The 21,654-nt window shown below is 40.8% G+C and overlaps 2 protein-coding genes across 3 annotated transcripts in view; one reads left to right on the top strand and one right to left on the bottom strand.

Annotated features, from left to right (window-relative positions):
• The window catches only part of TNNI3K (TNNI3 interacting kinase), a 339,724-nt gene that overhangs the window by 64,195 nt on the left and 253,875 nt on the right, over window positions 1-21,654 (bottom strand). For both annotated transcript variants that reach the window (XM_027971210.2, XM_042249786.1), the window contains one exon: window positions 3,802-3,861. In XM_027971210.2, coding sequence (XP_027827011.1) covers window positions 3,802-3,861 — 60 coding nt within the window. The remainder of the gene's footprint in view (window positions 1-3,801; window positions 3,862-21,654) is intronic.
• LRRC53 (leucine rich repeat containing 53) overlaps window positions 1-21,654 on the top strand; it is an 87,703-nt gene that overhangs the window by 55,166 nt on the left and 10,883 nt on the right. The window contains 3 exon segments of the mRNA XM_060400299.1: window positions 18,355-18,468; window positions 20,750-20,807; window positions 20,809-21,554. Of these exon segments, the coding sequence (XP_060256282.1) occupies window positions 18,355-18,468; window positions 20,750-20,807; window positions 20,809-21,554 (918 nt within the window).

Below are 21,654 nucleotides of genomic sequence, written 5' to 3'. Positions count from 1 at the left end.
TGACTATGCCAAAGCCTTTGACTGTGTGGATCACAACAAACTGTGGAAAATTCTGAAAGAGATGGGAATACAGACCACCTGACCTGCCTCTTGAGAAACCTATATGCAGGTCAGGAAGCAACAGTTAGAACTGGACATGGAACAACACACTGGTTCCAAATAGGAAAAGGAGTACATCAAGGCTGTATATTGTCACCCTGCTTATTTAACTTATATGCAGAGTAGTACATCATGAGAAACGCTGGGCTGGAAGAAGCACAAGCTGGAATCAAGATTGCCAAGAGAAATATCAATCACCTCAGATATGCAGATGACACCACCCTTATGGCAGAAAGTGAAGAGGAACTAAAAAGCCTCTTGATAAAAGTGAAAGAGTAGAGTGAAAAAGTTGGCTTGAAGCTCAACATTCAGAAAACGAAGATTATGGCATCTGGTCCCATCACATCATGGGAAATAGATGGGGAAACAGTGGAAACAGTGTCAGACTTTATTTTTTGGGGGGCTCCAAAATCACTGCAGATGGTGATTGCAGCCATGAAATTAAAAGATGCTTATTCCTTGGAAGGAAAGTTATGACCGACCTAGATAGCACATTAAAAAGCAGAGGTATTACTTTGCAAACAAATGTCCATCTAGTCAAGGCTATGATTTTACCAGTAGTCATGTATCGAGGTGAGAGTTGTACTGTGAAAAAAGCTGAGCGCTGAAGAATTGATGCTTTTGAATTGTGGTGTTGGAGAAGGCTCTTGAGAATCCCTTGGACTGCAAGGAGATCCAACTAGTCCATCCTAAAGGAGATCAGCCCCGGGTGTTCATTGGAAGGACTGATGCTGAGGCTGAAACTCCAGTACTTTGGCCACCTCATGCGAAGAGTTGACTCATTGGAAAAGACCCTGATCCTGGGAGGAATTGGGGGCAAGAGGAGAAGGGGATGACAGAGGATGAGATGGCTGGATGGCATCACCGACTCAATGCACATGAGTTTGGGTGAACTCCGGGAGTTGGTGATGGACAGGGAGGCCTGGCGTGCTGTGATTCATGGAGTCGCAAACAGTCGGACACAACTGAGTGACTGAACTGAACTGAACTGAAGTACAGAAGAGTATGAGGAAAGAAAATGAGAAAGAAAAAACAAAAAATAAGATAACAGTTTTCTTGAATTTTTTTATAAGCTTGTTGTTTATGCACTCTGTGGTTGTGATTTAGTCGCGAAGTCATGTCCAATTCTTGCGACCCCCTGGACTGTAGCCCACCAGGCTCCTTGATCCATGAGATTTTCCAGGCAAGAATACTGGAGTGGGTTGCCATTTCCTTCTCTAGGGCATCTTCCTGATCTAGGGATTGAACCCAGGTCTCCTGCACTGCTGCAGATCCTTTACCAACAGCACTATCAGAGAAGAACATTAATTCTTTGATATAATAATTTCATGAGACAGTAGATTTTTATTTAAAAAATAATATATGTAAATTTTAGGCTCTTCAAGTAGACAAGACATTTCTCAGTAAAGAATCATGCAATGTTGAAATGAACCTTCAGACTTTCCAATGATTCAATCTCATCCTTTTCATCCTTACTGCAGTCTGATGGGGAACCTACTACATCCAGATCCATTCATTTATCTTAGGATGGCTCTGACCATTTGAAAGTTTCTTCCTCATAATTAACCACATCCACTACTGGACTTCATTTCCATCTGTTGGCCCACAGAGAACTAGGCCAATCCCTTTCCTATATGATAGTTCTTCAGATGTTTATAAACAGCTGTTGACTCATCCTAATTTTGCCTTCTCCAGGATAAGCATCCTTGATTCCTCTAATTGGTTGTCGATCCATTCACCATTCTGATTTCTATTCCTTAAAATTTGCGTTCCAGTTTTAATAATCCCTTTATAAGAATATGTGCTCAGTGACTCAGCTATGCCCAACTATTTGGACACCATGGATTGTAGCATGCCAGGCTCCTCCATCCATGGCATTACCCCAGCAAGAATACTGGAGTGGGTTGCCATTTCCCCCTCCACTATAAGGATATATGTTGGGTACTATTTTGTTTGGCCATCTCAGAAGAGAGAGGAATGATCACATTCTTTATTCTGATGTAAGGCAGATATTTCATATTCTAACTCCCCCAAGGTTTATCCACCAATCTTCACGGTGCTCCAAAACCATTGTCTCCATTGTTTGATTCTTCTACTGTTGTTTCCTTGACTCCAGTGCATGATGATATATTTACTCCTGTTAAACTTATCCTTGTTAGATATGTCCTACTACTTTCTCTTCCAAAATACTCTATAATCCTGCTTTCAAATATTTGTTCTGTCTCAACTTTATTACACCTGCAACTGTGATGAGCAGAGAGACTTCATGACCAAGATCTAAACCACTGACCAAAAAGTTGAAGAGTAGAGAGAATGGAGCCTTATGCAACTCCACAAGTTATATCCCTTAAAGATGATCCTAGTCCATTATTTAGTGCAACCCACTCCAGCAACTTCTCTTTGCATGTAGCCTGTAGTTACTCATCTTCTCTACTAGGGGAGACTGTGCTAAGAGGCTTGGTCAGTTTAGTACATCCTACCATTATCTCTGTTTCTGGAATTCACTCTCTAATCTAACTGGATATATCCCATGCTTGGCACAACCTTGCTCTGTCAAACACACAGGTTCAAAGTGAGAGGATACTTGAAACTGAAACCTTAAAAGTGCTTCTCAACATCCCAGGCCTCTGGTAGATGCTCTTGTTTGTAGGGGCTACTGTAGCCCTGCCAAATATGCCTTTACTTCTGTCTACTTTGTATGTTTCAGGATTGATGAGAAGGGAAAGGAAGCTTTATGTCTAAGACCAAAGTTTCATTCCATAGGAAAAACTTCCTCTCTGTAAATCCCAGTAAAGAGTCATGAGATAGAGCCACTCCCTGCAGGCTGTAATTGCAGACCTGGGACACTTCTACAAAAGATTGTATTCCAATCACTCTTGGCTAAAATTTTTTAAACAGAAAACTTTTGTCGGATGGTTTCACTCCGGGATTTAGTTGTGCAATCTCAGGTTGATGCTGTCTTTTTCCATTTTTGCCCCTACCCTTCATATACTCATTTATACATGAGCCTGTATGTGTAACGTCCATCTTCCTCTCCTGTAGCACTTACCTGCATTGGGGAATACATTATTATTTTTGAATTAGTGCTCATGTTCTGGTTCCCTTGCCTATTTTCAAATGCTATCTCCTGAACAGGTGTATAGAAGATTAAGGCAATTATAGAGAAAATTAAAGCAAACAACTCCTTAATATTAAGGAAAGAAAATTCCATTAGCCTCATTACCAACACATATCACTTTATGCAACATATGTGTGGTACACAAGCAATGCCTCCCGATTAACTTAAGTGCTAATTTTAGTAACAATTGTTTTCTATTCTTACTGAACATAAATGGACAATGGCTTAATGTTTTAACTTACATTTCATTGTATGTAAGAATTTTTGTATAGAAAAAATTGATTTAAATCTTCTAACATCTTTGTTATATTTTAAAATTTTTACTTATCAATTTTTTAAATTATGCATACCCATGTGCATTTGCTTGCCTGATCATTTCTTGGAAGAGCCCCAATTCAGTCTGAATTTGCCTTTGTCCCTATAGACGCAGTTATTAGAACTTAAGTGACAGGGTAAAAATATGAATGGAGTTATGGACACTCAATCTTATATTATTTCCATAAGTACCAGCAACATCCATTCCCCAAGAATTCTGTGTATCCAAGCCTTTTTAATGGACATATTTCAGAAGGTAAATTTCTTACCTCGATGTTGCAGAGACACTCTTCTAACTTGGTAACAACTTCAGAAAATTCAGGTCTTCCCTGTAAATAAAGAAAAGACTTTTATTCCCCCAAAGAATAAAAGGGAGGCAGCTCTCTTTGGCTTTTAAAATTTAGTATTTGCATATATAAAGAATGAGATTAACCATCAAGTATATTTTTATTTAAAATACACTTGTATTGAAGTGTTAATTGAATGTTCATTTGCTGTTCTGGGAGGAATGTTGAGTCTCCCTCTGATAAGAGTTTTAAGTCAGCATTTGCAACTACATTCAGATAATGAAATAGTGGAAAAGCTTTAATTAGCTTTGCATGCTTTTAAATGGCAGGTTTTCCTCTTCAAAATGAAAGAATAAACGTGAATGCTAAAAACTATTAACTATCTCTGTGCCTTATAATACACTGTACAATGTGTCTGTAAGGAAACAACTGCTACAGCTAATTTTATAATTAGGGTAACTTTTGAAAATAGCACCTCAGATTCAAAACTATGATCAATAGCAACCCCACGACTATGCCCTACTTTAGAGGTTAAGATAAGCTTTTTATCTTCAAAAACTGTCATTAAAGGTATTGTCTACTATGAATCTTCCTGTCAGATGAGTTTGGTTAAATAAACAGTTCTTGTATTCTGATTATATTGTCAGCTTTGTTCTAGTTGCTAGGGATATATAAGCGAGTATAGATCCGGGGAAAAAATTCTTGGGATTTTAGAAAACGTCGGTCTCTTTTGAAGAAATTATATGCCTCCTTTTGTCAGGTCCTAAGGACTACATAACCTATCATTTCTCCCTTTATGAAACTTTCACTGCCAGGAGGTGGATAGCCCAATTTAACATTCAGGTGCTGTAACCAACTAATTTAGATTCTTAGTAGAACAATTTCTCCCTTAATATCTAGCCCTCCCCTGAGGACGCTGCATCCCCCGGAGCTCTCCAGGAGGAAGCTGTTTTCTCTTGCATGCTCCTGTACCTCCAGGAGTGTGCCGTGATAGTGGGGTAAGCAGGGGTCTGTGTCTTTCCCACGGACTTTGCAAATTCCAAATGGTTTCTCCTTGAAAAGCCACCAGTTTGTCAAGCTTTTCCACAGAGCTGCTCTCCTTTGGTCCAAGACTTTGCATCTGGCTCACTGCCCTGTTCTCTAGCATGACTCTCAGTGTTTTTATTATCCAAGCAGGTAATCACAAAGGTGACCCCTGACTTCCGGGTTCCTTTGTCTCCTCTTCTTTGCTGATCTTATCCTCTACCTTCCTTTAGTTAATCAGCTCGCTGGTCATTCATACCCTAGACTCTATTACTAGCAATGCTTGCAACTTCTCCGAGCTATTCCACCTCACACTTTCCATCAGATCACTCCCAGGGCTCTGTCTCCTTCCTAGCTAGCTCACTTCTTCCAGAACCCTGACTCCAACAAATTTGACCACATAAACCATCTCACCACTTAAGAAAACCCTGCTTTTTATTGTGATGATTTTCGAATGTACCCTAAAGCAGAAGAAAACAGTGCAATAAACCAATACCTATGTATATGTGTGTATATATATAGTGTGTGCGTGTGTATTACTCAGCTTTAAAAGCCTTATTCTTGTCAATATTGCTCTATCTTCTATCTATCATCTAATCTGTCTCCCCTACTTTCTGTTCCTGTTACCATCTTTTCACTGTCACAGGGTCACCGCATTTCCTCCCTGATTTAGCTTGGATTTCATTGGCAATCATAACCACTCCCTTCCACACAGCCTCAGCTCCCTTGCCCTATTGTGTAATTGTACACAATTGGAAAAATCCTAGTCTTGATTAAATCATCCTGACAGGTCTTATTTCAAAATTATGACACTCTAATCTGAAGTGGACCTTAGTACTGCTCAGAGAGCCTATTTCATATTCCTAGCTCATTCTTTTTCACACTCTAGGTGGCTATTTTGAACCTTCTCCTCTTCCCTCAAACCTATAGCTTCTACTACTATTTCAACCACCTACCTATGTCTAAACTCACATAATCTGCCTTCACTTCCTTTTCTATAGATGAACTTTGCCCGATTCTATCTGAGGGCAGTTCCTTCAACCTTATGGCAGAAAGTGAAGAGGAACTAAAAGCCTCTTGATGAAAGTGAAAGAGGAGAGTGAAAAAGTTGACTTAAAGCTCAACATTCAGAAAACGAAGATCATGGCATCCGGCCCCTTCACTTCATGGGAAATAGATGGGAAACAGTGGAAACAGTGTCAGACTTTATTTTTTGGGACTCCAAAGTCACTGCAGATGGTGACTGCAGCCATGAAATTAAAAGATACTTACTCCTTGGAAGAAAAGTTATGACCAACCTAGATAGTATATTCAAAAGCAGAGACATTACTTTGCCAACTAAGGTCCCTCTAGTCAAGGCTATGGTTTTTCCAGTGGTTATGTATGGATGTGAGAGTTGGACTGTGAAGAAGGCTGAGCGCCGAAGAATTGATGCTTTTGAACTGTGGTGTTGGAGAAGACTCTTGAGAGTCCCTTGGACTGCAAGGAGATCCAACCAGTCCATTCTGAAGGAGACCAACCCTAGGATTTCTTTGGAAGGAAGGATGCTAAAGCTGAAACTCCAGTACTTTGGCCGCCTAATATGAAGAGTTGACTCATTGGAAAAGACTCTGATGCTAGGAGGGATTAGGGGCAGGAGGAGAAGGGGACGACCAAGGATGAGATGGCTGGATGGCATCACTGACTCAATGGACATGAGTCTGTGTGAACTTCGGGAGATGGTGATGGACAGGGAGGCCTGGCGTGCTGCGATTCATGGGGTTGCAAAGAGTGGGACACGACTGAGTGACTGAAGTGAACTGTGCTAGATCTTATCCCTGCTAATCTACTCAAGGACATTGCTCTAAGGATAATTCTTCCTTCTGTTTTTCGCTTCACTTCACAGGTGGCTCAGTGGTAAAAAGAATCTGCCTGCCAATGCAGGAGACACAGGAGATGAAAGTGATCCCTGGGTTGGGAAGATCCCCTGGAGTAGGAAATGGCAACCCCCTCCAGTATTCTTGCCTGAAAAATCCGATTGTCAGAGGAGCCTGGCAGGTTACAGTTCATGGGTTGCACAGAGTTGGAAACAACTGAGCACACATAAAGTTGTCTAACAAATCATCAAAAATGCCGTGGTTTAAAATAATGCCAATTTATTAGCTCACAGTTTCTGTGGGTCAGAGTTTAGTACAGGTTAACTGGGTCCTTTGCTCGGGGCCTCAACAGATTAAAGTTATGGCATCAGTGCACTCCGTGAATATAATGTGAGTCTCTTCCCAGCTGGTTGGTACAGGAAGAACTCATTTCCTTGTGGTTGTATGACTCAGGTCCTTATTTTCTTGCCAACTGTTGTTCAGCAGTGACTGTCAGCTTCCAGAGGATGCCCACAGCTCCCTGCCACACAGCCCCTATAAGCAGTTCACAACATATTCATTTGCTTTCTTCCTGACAAGCAAGGACATGACTCTAAACCTCGCCCTCCATAACCAACTGAAGAAAAATTCTTTGCTTTTAAAGGTGAGTTTGAGTTTGAGTTTGAGTGAACTCCAGGAGATGGTGATGGACAGGGAGGCCTGGTGTGCTGTGGTTCATGGGGTCGCAAAGAGTTGGACACGACTGAGTGACTGAACTGAACTGAACTGACTGAAAGGGGCACATTTGAGTAGGGCACACCCACACAGGATAATCTTTGTTTTGCCATATTAGAAAACATAATTATGTGCTTAATTGCTCATCATATGCATAGATTCTGCTCACACTCAAATGAAAGGAGTTATTCCTGGCATGTATACCGGGGGCAGGGAGAAGGCAATGGCACCCCACTCCAGTACTCTTGCCTGGAAAATCCCATGGATGGAGGAGCCTGGTAGGCTGCAGTCCATTGGATCGCTAAGAGTCGGACACGACTGAGCGAGTTCACTTTCACTTTTCACTTTCCTGCATTGGAGAAGGAAATGGCAACCCACTCCAGTGTTCTTGCCTGGAGAATGCCAGGGACGGTGGAGCCTGGTGGGCTGCCGTCTATGGGGTTGCACAGAGTCGGACAGGACTGAAGCGACTTAGCAGTAGCAGTAGCATACCAGGGGGCAGGAATCTTGAGGGGGCAACCAAAAATCCTCTTTATTAAACATTAGCACTAAAAATGAGGAGGAATCCTGGAAGAAAAGGGTCTGGGAGAGGGAGCCCCATTATTTGGATTTGTAAGTCTCTTCAGTCATGTCCAACTTTTTGTGACCCCATGGGCTGTAGCATGCCAGGCTCCATTTGTTCATGGGATTCTCCAGGCAAGAATACTGGAGTGTATTGCTATGACCTCCTCCAGGGGATCTTTCCTACCCAGGGATTGAAACCCTGCCTCTTATGTCTCTTGCACTGGCAGGTGGGTTCTATACCACCATGGCTACCTGGGAGGCCCATTTGTATATAGACTCTGCCTAATTCTCTGGCTGACCTCTGAAACACATATGGATAGGGCAGACTCTAAGCAGTCCAGGGAGGCTAAAAGAAGGGAACTTAGATCTTCTGCTCAGTGTAGAACATTGTTCTTACTGTTTTTTCAGTCTAGAATTATCTAACTCTTATTCTCTGCCTGTAGAAACCCTTTGCCCTCTTTAAGTCCAACTTACAAGATACATCTTTTTTGAAAGTATCCAAGGATTTCACAAAATAATTTTTCACTTTCACTTCAGTTCAGTCAATTCAGTTGCTCAGTTGTGTCTGACTGTTTGTGACCCCATGGACTGCAGCACTCCAGGTTTCCCTGTCCATAACCAACACCTGGAGCTTACTCAAATTCATGTCCTTAGAGTCAGTGATACCATCCAACCATCTCATCCTCTGTCATCCCATTCTCCTCCTGCCTTCAATCTTTCCCAGCATCATGGTCTTTTCCAACGAGTCAGTTCTTCGCATCAGGTAGCCAAAGTACTGGAGATTTAGCTTCAGCATGAGTCCTTCCAATGAATATTCAAGACTGATTTCCTTTAGGATGGACTGGTTGGATCTCCTTGCAGTCCAAGGGACTCTCAAGAGTCTTTTCCAACACCACAGTTCAAAAGCTTCAATTCTTCAGGGCTCAGCTTTCTTTATAGTCCAACTCTCACATCCATACATGACTACTGGAAAAACCATAGCTTTGACTAGATGGACCTTTGTTGGCAAAGTAATATCTCTGCTTTTTAACTTGCTGTCTAGGTTAGTCATAGCTTTTCTTCCAAGGAACAAGCATCTTTTAATTTCATGGCTGCAGTCACCATTTGCAGTGATTTTTGAGCCCCCCAAGATAAAGTCTTTCACTGTTTCCCCATCTATTTGCCATGAAGTGATGGGATGCCAGGATCTTAGTTTTCTGAATGTTGAGCTTTAAGCCAATTTTTTCACTCTCCTCTTTCACTTTCATCAAAAGGCTCTTTAGTTCTTCTTCACTTTCTGCCATAAGGGTGGTGTCACCTGCATATCTGAGGTTATTTATATTTCTCCTGGCAATCTTGATTCCAGCTTGTGTTTCATCCAGCCAAGCGTTTCTCATGATGTGCTCTGCATATAAGTTAAATGAGCAGGGTGACAACATACAGCCTTGATGAACTCCTTTCCCTATTTGGAACCAGTCTGTTGTTCCATGTCCAGTTCTGACTGCTGCTTCCTGACCTGCATACAGGTTTCTCAGAAGGCAGCTCAGGTGGTCTAATGTTCCCATCTGTTGAAGAATTTTCCACAGTTTGTTGCAACCCACACAGTCAAAGGCCTGAGGTAGTCAATAAAGCAGAAATAAATGTTTTTTTGGAACTGTTTTACTTTTTCGGTGATCCAGTGGATGTTGGCAATTTGATCTCTGGTTCCTCCGCCTGTTCTAAATCCAGCTTGAACATCTGGATGTTCATGGTTCATGTACTGTGGAAGCCTGGCTTGGAGAATTTTGAGCATTACTTTGCTAGTGTGTGGTAGTTTGAGCATTCTTTGGCATTGCTTTTCTTTGGGATTGGAGTGAAAACTGACCTTTTCCAGTCCTGTGGCCAGTGCTGAGGTTTCCAAATTTGCTGACATATTGAGTGCAGCACTTTCACAGCATCATCTTTCAGGATTTGAAATAGCTCAACTGGAATTCCATCACCTGCACTTGCTGTTCCTATTGATGCTTCCTAAGGCCCACTTGACTTCACATTCCAGGATGTCTGGCTCTAAGAGTGAGTGATCACACCATTGTGGTTATCTGGGTCATGAAGATCTTTTTTGTATGGTTCTTCTGTGTATTCTTGCCACCTCTTCTTAATATCTTCTGCTTCTGTTAGGTCCTAACAGACAACATTCATGCCCTTGTTTGCATGAAATGTTCCCTTGGTATCTCTAATTTTCTTGAAGACATCTCTTGTCTTTCCCATTCTATTGTTTTCTTCTATTTCTTTGCAATGATCACTGAAGAAGGCATTCTTCTCTCTCCTTGCTGTTCTTTGGAACTCTGCATTCAAATGCGTATATTTTTCACTTAGATTTTTTTCACTTTCACTTAGATTTTTAAAAGTCTTTCTTGTGTTAAAACTGGATATCTACATGTCTATATCACTAGCTGAAACATGATTTGAGGGTAAGCAAAGGTCTGTTTTGGAGAAGGCAATGGCACCCCACTTCAGTACTCTTGCCTGGAAAATCCCATGGATGGAGGAGACTGGTAGGCTGCAGTCCATGGGGTCGCTAAGAGTCGGGCACGACTTCACTTTCACTTTCACTTTTCACTTTCATGCATTGGAGAAGGAAATGGCAACCCACTCCAGTGTTCTTGCCTGGAGAATCCCAGGGATGGGGGAGCCTGATGGGCTGCCATCTACGGGGTTGCATAGAGTCGGACACGACTGAAGTGACTTAGCAGTAACAGCAAGAATCTGTTTACTCCTGTTTACTCCATTGCACAGAACAGCTTAGTTGACTTTAAATTTGTTACATTAAATTGCATCATGATAATAAAAAGAATTATACAGAATCTGACTACCTCTTATCCTTACCATCATCTTTTGCTATTATTATTATAATTTCGTTCTAGCTGCTTTTGCTGCTTCTAATCTCCGCCTATTAAAAAAAAATGTGTTCTCAACATGGTAGCCAATCCAAAGCTACCATCATACTCAATAGTGAAATGTTGAAAGATTTTCTTTTTAAGATTAGGAATATGACAATGATGCCCATTCTTGTCAATATAGTATCAGAAGTTCTGGTCATATCCATTAGTCAAGAAAAAGAAACAAAAGGCTTCTTATTGGAAAGGAGAAAGTAAGTATAACTCACTATATGTGGATGACTTGATGCAGAAAACCCTAAAGACTCCACCAAAAAACTATTAGAACTAATAAACAAATGCAATAAAGTTGCAGGATATAAAAATCAATATATAAAATCTTGTTTTGCCTTTTATGCTATTAACAAGCTATCAGAAAGAGAAATAAAGAAAATTATCTCCTTTATAATTACATCAAAAAGAATGAAATACCTAGGTGTATATTTAACCAAGGAGGTGAAAGACCTGTACACTGAAAACTATACAATACTGAAGAAAGAAATGGAAGACAGAAATAAATGGTAAGATGTTCTATGCTCATGGAGAGGAAGAATTAATAATGTTGAAATATCCGTACTACTTAAGGCAATGTACAGATGCAATGCAATCCCCATTAAAATTACAATGGCATTTTTCACAGAAATAGAGCAAACAATCTTAAAATTGTTATGAAAACACAAAAGACTCCAAAAGCCAAAGCAATCTAAAGAACACAGCTGAAGGTATCATGCTCCCTCATATAAAACATTATTACAAAGCTGTATTAAACAACATGGTAGCCAAAATCATCATTTTAAAAATATACTGGAAATGAAGTAATGGCACTCAAAAAGCTTCCAGTTACTCTCATTTTATATTGATTAAAAAAAAATCCTTGCTTTCCTCTCTAAGCCATGCATAACCTGGCCCTGCTACTTCCTAGACTCTTCTTCCTCTTGTACATCAGATCACGTTGACCTCCTGAGAAAAGAGCATACCATGCCTTCAGGGATTTTGCCTTTTTCATTCTTTCCACCTGGACAGACCAGAGCTATCACCTTTTCCAGGTCTTTGTTCAAATGTTATTTTTTTTCCTTGTCTATCATTATTGTCCTTTATTCCATAGAACTTACCATTAGATGACTTAATACATATTAATACATATTGCCTACTTTTTGTCTGTTGTTTACATCCCTTCCTAGCAATACTGGAGTGGGTTGCCATTTCCTTCTCCAGGGCATCTTTGTGACCCAGGGATCGAACCTGCATCTCTTGTATCTCCTACATTGGTAAGCAGGTTCTTTACCACTAGAGCTACCTGGGACTCTCCAATGAGGCTAGGGATTTATCATTTATTATTCTATCCCTACTGCCTTGAGGAGTGGCTGGTGAACAGAAGGTATTCAATAAATACTTGAAAGTATGATAGAATTACTAGTTTTAAATTTTATTTTCAAACTATCTTTTTGTATGGGAGAGGATTTTTATTATAATTTCCTTTACTTTTTATATTTTAACCAGTCAGGAAATGCATTATAAATGAATGGCCTTTTCTTGAACATTAAACCCAAATGATGTGCTCTTTCATTGGAGACTAAAAAAGTATCAAAATAATGGTAAAATATGGTATCACTTCATGGCAAATAGATGGGGAAACAATGGAAACAATGACAGTCTTTATTTTCTCGGGCTTCAAAAATCACTCCAGATGTTGACTGTAGCCTTGAAATTAAAAGATTCTTGCTTCTTGGAAGAAAAACTATGACAAACCTACACAGCATATTGAAAAGCAGAGACATTACTTTGCTGACAAAGGTCTGTATAGTCAAAGCTATGATTTTTCCAGAAGTCTTGTACGGATGTGAGAGTTGGACCACAAAGAAGGCTGAGCACTGAAGAATTGATGCTTTCAAACTGTGGTGTTGGAGAAGATTCTTGAGAGTCGTTTGGATGGCAAGGAGATCAAAGCAGTTAATCTTAAAGGAAAAATCAACCCTGAATATTTGTTTGAAGGACGGATGCTGAAGCTCCAATACTTTGGCCACTTGATGTAAAGAGCTGACTCATTGGAAAAGACCCTGGGAAAGATGCTGGGAAAGATTCAATGTAGGAGAAGGGGACAACAGAGGACAAGATGGTTGGATGGCATCACCAACTCAATGGACATTAGTTTAAGCAAGCTCTGGGAGATGGTGAAGGACAGGGAAGCCTGCATGCTGCAGTCCATGGGATCGCAAGGAGTCTGACACAACTGAGCAACTGAACAACAACAAATGATACTAGACACTTAACGTTTTATCAAACTCATAAAACTCTGTAATGTTTGCATTTATTATTTCTATTTTAAACATGTAAAGGAAAAAAATTAGAAAAATAATTTATCTAAGATAGTATAGTCAATAAATAGGAGAACTGAATTCAAAGGTAAGTGGAGCTTGTGATCTGAATGCTCCTTCATTCTCCCTCTCTATGTGTGGCATCTATAGCTATAAAGAATAATTTAGTTGTAATTATGTAAGATTCAATGCCTGAGATTAGCTTCTCCATACTAGAAAGAACACTGGATTTAGAATGAAAAGACTTGATATTAAATACGTAATGGCTCTGTGACCTTGGGTGGTTTATTAACCATTCTGAGCTTCAGTTTTCTCAGCCTCAAATTGAGTTGCCAAATAAAAAGAATTAAATCAGGTAATATATTTACAAAATCTCAACAAACTATCAAGTAACTTAATTTTTTAATAATCTGTACTAACGGATGTGCCTTACATATGAGTTATCTGAATTTATGGTCAAATGCTTTAACAGTTCTGTTTATTTGTTTATTATGGGAATTAGCAAACACCCTCTTCCAACAACACAAGAGAAGACTCTACATATAGATATCACAAGTTGGCCAACACCAAAATCAGACTGATTATATTCTTTGCAGCCAAAGATGGACACTATACAGTCAGCAAAAACAAGACCGGGAGCTGATGGTGGCTCAGAACATGAAATCCTTATTGCCAAATTCAGACTTAAATTGAAGAAAGTAGGGAAAACCACTAGACCATTCAGGTAAAACCTAAATCAAATCCATTATGATTAAACAGTGGAAATGAGAAATAGATTTAAGGGACTAGATCTGATAGATAGAGTGCCTGATGAACTATGGACGGAGGTTCATGACAATGTGCAGGACACAGGGATCAAGGAAAAGAAACGCAAAAAAGCAAAATGGCTGTCTGAGAAGGCCTTACAAATAGCTGAGAAAAGAAAAGTGAAAAGCAAAGGAGAAAAGGAAAACTATACCCATTTGAATGCAGAGTTCCAAAGAATAGCAAAGAGAGATAAGAAAGCCTTCCTCAGTGATCAGTGCAAAGAAATAGAGGAAAAGAACAGAATGGGAAAAACCAGAGATCTCTACAAGAAAATGAGAAATACCAAAGGAACATTTCATGCAAAGATGGACTCAATAAAGGACAAAAATGGTAGGGACCCAACAGAAGCAGATAATATTAAGAAGAGGTGGCAAGAATACACAGAACTGTACAAAAGAGATCTTCATGACCCAGATTATCACGATGGTGTGATCACTCACCTAGAGCCAGACATCCTGGAATGTGAAGTCAAGTGGGCCTTAGGAAGCGTCACTATGAACAAAGCTAGTGGAGGTGATGGAATTCCAGTTGAGCTGTTTCAAACCCTAAAAGAAGATGCTGTGAAAGTGCTACACTAAATATGCCAGCAAATTTGGAAAACTCAGCAGTGGCAACAGGACTGTAAAGGTCAGTTTTGATTCCAGTCCCAAAGAAAGGCAATGCCAAAGAATGTTCAAACTACCACACAACTGCATTCATCTCACACACTAGTAAAGTAATACTCAACATTTTCCAAGCCAAGCTTCAACAATACGTGAACCATGAACTTCCTGATGTTCAAGCTCATTTTAGAAAAGGCAGAGGAACCAGAGATCAAATTGCCAACATCCACTGGATCATCGAAAAGCAAGAGAATTCCAGAAAAACATCTATTTCTGCTTTATGAAGTATGCCAAAGCCTTTGACTGTGCGGATCACAACAAACTGTGGAAAATTCTTTAAATGATGGGAATACCAGACGACCTTACTTGCCTCTTGAGAGATCTGTATGCAGCTCAGGAAGCAACAGTTAGAGCTGGATATGGAACAGCAGACTGGTTCCAAATAGGAAAAGGACTATGTCAAAGCTGTATATTGTCACCCTGCTTATTTAAATTACATGCAGAGTACATTATGAGAAATTCTGGGCTGGATAAAGTACAAGCTGGAATCAAGATTTCCAGGAGAAATATCACTAACCTCAGATATGCAGATGACACCAAGCCTATGGCAGAAGATGAAGAACAACTAAAGAGACTGGAAGAAACACAAGCTGGAATCAAGATTGCCGGGAGAAATATCAGTCACCTCAGATATGCAGATGACACCACCCTTATGGCAGAAAGTGAAGAGGAGCTAAAACGCTTCTCAATGAAAGTGAAAGAGGAGAGTGAAAAAGTTGGCTTAAAGCTCAACATTCAGAAAATGAAGATCATGGCATCCAGTCCCATCACTTCATGGGAAATAGATGGGGAAACAGTGGAAACAGTGGAAACAGTGGAAACAGTGTCAGACTTTATTTTTTGGGGTTCCAAAATCACTGCAGATGGTGACTGTAGCCATGAAATTAAAAGACGCTTACTCCTTGGAAGAAAAGTTATGACCAACCTAGATAGCATATTCAAAAGCAGAGACATTACTTTGCCAAATAAGGTCCGTCCAGTCAAGGCTATGGTTTTTCCAGTGGTCATGTATGGATGTGAGAGTTGGACTGTGAAGAAGGCTGAGTGCTGAAGAATTGATGCTTTTGAACTGTGGTGTTGGAGAAGACTCTTGAGAGTCCCTTGGACTGCAAGGAGATCCAACCAGTCCATTCTGAAGGAGATCAACCCTGGGATTTCTTTTGGAGGGAATGATGCTAAAGCTGAAGCTCCAGTACTTTGGCCACCTCATGTGAAGAGTTGACTCATTGGAAAAGACTCTGATGCTGGGAGGGATTGGGGGCAGGAGGAGAAGGGGACAACAGAGGATGAGAGGGCTGGATGGCATCACGGACTCAATGGACGTGAGTCTGTGTGAACTCTGGGAGCTGGTGATGGACAGGGACGCGTGGCGTGCTGCGATTCCTTGGGTCGCAAAGAGTCGGACACAACTAAGCGACTGAACTTAACTGAACTGGAAGAGCCTTTTGATGAAAGTGAAAGTGGAGGGTGAAAAAGTTGGCTTAAAGCTCAACATTCACAAAATTAAGATCTTGGCATCCAATCCCATCACTTCATGGCAAATAGATGGGGAAACAATGGAAACAGTGGCTGACTTTGGTTTTGGGGGCTCCAAAATCACTGCAGATGGTGATTGCAGCCATGAAAGTAAAAGACATTTACTCCTTGGGAGGAAAGTTATGACCAACCTAGAAAGCATATTGGAAAGCAGAGACATTATTTTACCAACAAAGGTCTGTCTAGTCAAAGTTACTGTTTTTCCAGTAGTCATGTATGGATGTGAGAGTTGGACTATAAATAAAGCTGAGGGCCAAAGAATTGATGCTTTTGAACTGTCACGTTGGAGAAGACTCTTGAGAGTCCCTTAGGTTGCAAGAAGGTTAACCAGTGCATCCTAAAGGAGATCAGTCCTGGGTGTTCATTGGAAGGACTGAAGTTGAAACTGAAACTCCAATACTTTGGCCATGTAATGCAAACAACTGACTCATTTGAAAAGGCTCTGATGCTGGGAAAGATTGAGGACAGGAGGATAAGGGAACGACAGAGGATGAGATGGTTGGATGGTGTCACCAACTCAATGGACATGGGTTTGGGTGGACTCCAGGAGCTGGTGAATGACAGGGAGGCCTGGTATGTTCCAGTTTATCTGGTTGCAAAGAGTTGGACACAACTGAGCGACTGAACTGAAATGAACTTATGCTGGGAAAGATTGAAGGCAGGAGGAGAAGGGTTAGACAGAGGATCATATGGTTGGATGGCATCACCAACTCAGTGGACATGAGTTTGAGTAAGTTCCGCACATTGGTGATGGACAGGGAGGCCTGGCATGCTGTGGTCCCTGGGGTTGCAAAGAGTCAGACACGACTGAGCAACTGAACTGAACTGAATTGAATATGTATTTATTGAATCACAGTTGATTTACAATATTATATTAGTTTTAAGTGTACAAGATAGTGATAGAAATGCAGATGTGGAGAACAGACAGGTGGGCACAGTGGGGGAAAGGAAGGGTGGGATGAGAGTAGCATTGATAGATACTCACTAATGTGTGAAAGAGAGAGCTGGAGGGAACTTGCTGTCTAGCACAGGGAGCTCAGCTGAGGGCCCTGTGATGACCTAGGTAGGTGGGATGGGAATGGGAGGGAGTGCCAAGATGGAAGGGATATATGTATACATATAGATGATTCACTTTATGTACATAATTGTAAAGCAACTACTTGCACTCAGTCACTTCAGTCATGTTCAACTCTTTGTGACCCCATGGTCTATAGCCCACCAGGTTCCTCTGTCCATGGGGATCCTCCAGGCAAGAGTACTGGAGTGAGTTTCCATTTCCTTCTCCAGGGGATTTTCCCAATCCAGGGATTGAACCCACGTTTCTTATGTCTCCTGAATTGGCAGGCAGGTTGTTTACCACTAGATCCACCTGGGAAGCCCAAGATTATACTCCATTTAAAGTTATCACACAGTACATACACATGATGGAATATTACTCAGCTATTAAAAAGAATGCATTTGAATCAGTTCTAATGAGGTGGATGAAACTGGAGCCTATTATACAGAGTGAGGTAAATCGGAAAGGAAAACACCAATACAATATATTAATGCATATATCTGGAATTTAGATAGATGGTAATGACGACCCTGTATGCAAGACAGCAAAAGAGACACAGATATAAAGAAGAGACTTTTGGACTCTGTGGGAGAAGGCAAGGGTGGGATGACTTGAGAGAATAGCATTGAAACATGTATATTACCAGATGTGAAATAGACGACCAGTCCAAGTTTGATGTGTGAAACAGGGCACTCAAAGCCAGTGCACGGGGACAAGCAGAGGGATGGGAAGGGGAGGGAGGTGGGAGGGGCTTTCGGGATGAGGGACACATGTGGCTGATTCATGTCAATGTATGGCAAATCTACCCCAAAATTCTAAAGTAATTAGCCTTCAATTAAAATAAATAAATTAATTTGCAAATAAAGTTATTATAAATCAGAGCTATATTTCTCTGCACTGTCCAATATATCCTTGTTCCTTATAATGGTTCCGTTTAAATTCTATTCAAATTAAGGATTCTTGCCATTTATCTGGCACCATATGAGAACTCACGTTGCTCATTAGAAAGGAGAAATCACCAAAATGCCTCCTGAACTGAATGTACTGAAATCCTTGGATAATAAATGCCAACATTATGACATGCATTGCTCTCTACTTTCCTTTCAGGTGGATGGCTCATACTCTTTGCCATCATGCTGCGGCTGGTGGCAGCCTGCCCTGCGTCGTGTGCGGTGTGTACCAGAGATGTAACTCTCTGTCACCAGCTAACCTATACAGTAGGTAATAAAACCAATCACTCTAAAAATCAGTGTTCAGTGTACTTGGAAAATTCATTATTATGCTCTTCTTTGTACTGACTGATCTCTGGGCTCAGCCTGAAAGAGGTAAACATTTTTAAAGAGCAAGCCTTCTTTAGTAACTATATATTAATAATATTATTTTATTTTTCTGTTAGTTCCTGGTGGTCTCAACCAAACTATTTTAAGACCTTTAGAGGTAATTGAGATATCTTGCTATCACAAAAGAATACCACCATTTCAGTCAGTTGCACACTTATTTAATAAATGATAAAAATAGATCACTTTAATTATATTTTGTCCATACTTTGTGCAGATTTGAAACCTACCACAGGGTGAAAGGAATATCAATGAATCAGAAACCTGAACTGCAATTGTTCAGCATTAGTAAGATTAAGTGATGTACCAGCAAAACAGATTATTATCAAAGTGCATCTAATTTTGAAAGTGTAGTCTTTTTTTATTGGTGGTAAATGAGCTGTAGAAATGCTAACAAGATACACTGCCTGTATTCATTACATATTGCTTGCTTAAGTCAACAATTTAATAAGATACCTTATTAACAAATTTGAGGAGAATGTGATTTACATCCTTATATCCAACAAGAGATAAACAAGCTATAAACTCTGCCAATCGAAAAATTTCAGAAACAAATCTAAGATGGAATAGAAGAAAATGAGTTCTTTCATTTCTAAAATCCTGTGACTCCATGAGAATTAAGAAGAAAATGGCATTGTCCTTCCTGACAGGGAAGAAAACACTTTAAAAACACTAAATTCCCATCCACTCAAATAAACTTCACTATACATATATATTTTTTTAATCAGAGATAGCTGATGTCTGTAAGAAACAAATACTGCTCATCTACATCACTGCACCTCTATATCTTCCTTCTCATTTATAGAATGCCACATTTGTGAAGTTAGATTTCATAAACACAGAGAAGTAAATGGATGACTTGTGAGTGGAGGCTGTCTGGTCCTAGACAAGAAGTAACTGACAGAAACAATAGCTTGCTCCCTCAGAGTCAGAAATCTCTAGGGGACTGAGGATCCTTAAAAAAAACACCTCTCTCAATCCATATCAAAAACAATGATGAAAGGAACAAAATGCCAGCCTGGCCAGAATTAACAGAATTCAATAATCAGTAATAAATTCTAAAAAACAGCACCCCCCAAACAAAACCCCATGACATAGGCTTGCTACTGCTATAGAAATGAGAGCAATTCTTCCAAAAGAAGGCACTGTGGAAATCTTTTGTCTTTTACATTCTTTTTTCCTCTCTTTGTTTCAATGCTATAGTCTGAATTTCATAAGGGAATTATGATTTGCTTCCCCCATGGCTGATTGTTCTAATATCACCTGTAGACCTCCCAGGGACAATGGACTCTTCCATCCTTATGATGCTGTCATTGGCAGTCAAAACAATTTTAGCATGATAAAGATGTGTTACAATAACTCTTGATTATAATACATCTTTATTGAGTTAAAATGCTTTGATTTCTAATGACAGAGCAGTGATAGCTCTGGGGTGATTATGGTGAAGGGATTTAACAGTTGGAAGCCCTGAGTACCACCTGTCATCACATGATGGACTTCATTGGAGGGAACAGATATTAGACAGGAGGCCAGGATGGCCCAGACTATAATGAGAACCCCACTGACAGATCCTCGGCTTGTCTGGAGAGAATATAGATCCTTACCAAGTTGCCGACTTTTAGCCTGGAGCTAAAAAGCAGAAACCAGTGCTCCTTCTCACTTCCCCCACCCCAACCCACACCTTTATGTTTGAGAAAAAAGGTGATTGGCTTTACAGTATAAATATACACTGCTTGCAGAAAACTGGTTAGGAACTCAGACACAGGCTCAGCTCTTGACTGAATGTCTTGGGCCAGCAGGGCTGGAGTAGGTTGGTACACAGCTTCACAGACAGAAAAGCCTGAGAAGCCACTTTCAAAAAAAAAAAAAAAAAAATCCATGATGATAAGCCCAAACAATGAATTAAATTTGACATCTAAAGGAACAGATGGGTTTAGGTTTCTCAAATAAACATGTCATGGTAACAAAGAATACAAAAATCCATCATTCTGATAAAGAGCTGCCTTCCCCTTAAACTGAGAAATCAGAGGATCATTTTCATTTTGTTTATTGTTCTTACCCAGGTGATAAGATTGCTCAGAGGGTATTGATTATCTCTGCTCTCCGCGGTGCTCCCCTCCCACGTGTGTATACTTGCTTCTAGTCTGCGCTTTTCTTCCCCACAGCAGGCCCTGTGACCACGAGGGTTTTAATCATCACTGATGGATATCTCTCCTCTATAGAGTACAAATCTGTCCCTCTTGTTTAATCTCGCCCTGGTCTCTTTGAGCAGAAATGGCATCAAGGATGTTCGGGAAGATGCCTTGCACAGCTTTTCAAAGTTGCGGTCGTTGTTGCTGGGGCACAACCGAATATCCAGCTCTTCGCTCACGGATCACACCTTCAGCAAGCTTCGCAGACTGCTGGCGCTCAGCCACAACGCCCTCCACACCCGGCAAGGGTCTTGGTTCTGAAACACCAGGGGCCTGACCCGGCTCCAGCTGGATGGGAATCAGATCACTAATCTGACGGACAGTTCTTTTGGAGGCACACGTCTCCACAGTCTCAGGCATCTGGATTTATCTAACAATTTTATTTCCTTTATTGGGAAAGATGCCTTCTGGCCCCTGCCTCAACTACAGGAAGTAGACCTTTCTTGAAATAAGTTGGCCCACATGCTGGATGTTTTTACTCCCCTGAAGTAGTTAATCCTTCTGAGTTTAGATAAGAACCAGTGGAGCTGCACTTGTGATCTCTACCCGCTTGCCCGATTCTTAAGAAACTACATAAAGTCTGCTCGCACGCTCAGAAGTGCCAAGGGCCTAAGCTGTCCGCTGGCCACCATGGCTGCAGCCGCTACAAACAGTGTACTGAGGCTGTCTGAGACCAGCTGTGATTCCAAGGCTGCCAACCTCACTCTGGTTCTAAAGGACAGAAGTACCCTCTTCCCAGGGCAGGATGTGGCCCTGCTGACTGTCCTTGGCTTTGCAGGTATGACAGGGAGAAGCATACCCATCTCTTCTCCGTATTCTTGAACTTCACTAAATGATGCCTTTCTCTGGCAACTGGGGAGCCTTTTCAGGGCTTGCAG

Source organism: Ovis aries, chromosome 1 (assembly GCF_016772045.2).
Source record: "Ovis aries strain OAR_USU_Benz2616 breed Rambouillet chromosome 1, ARS-UI_Ramb_v3.0, whole genome shotgun sequence".
NCBI classification, from domain to species: Eukaryota; Metazoa; Chordata; class Mammalia; order Artiodactyla; family Bovidae; genus Ovis; species Ovis aries.
The sequence above is the reverse complement of the archived record's forward strand: the minus strand, read 5'-3'. Positions and strand labels throughout refer to the sequence as shown.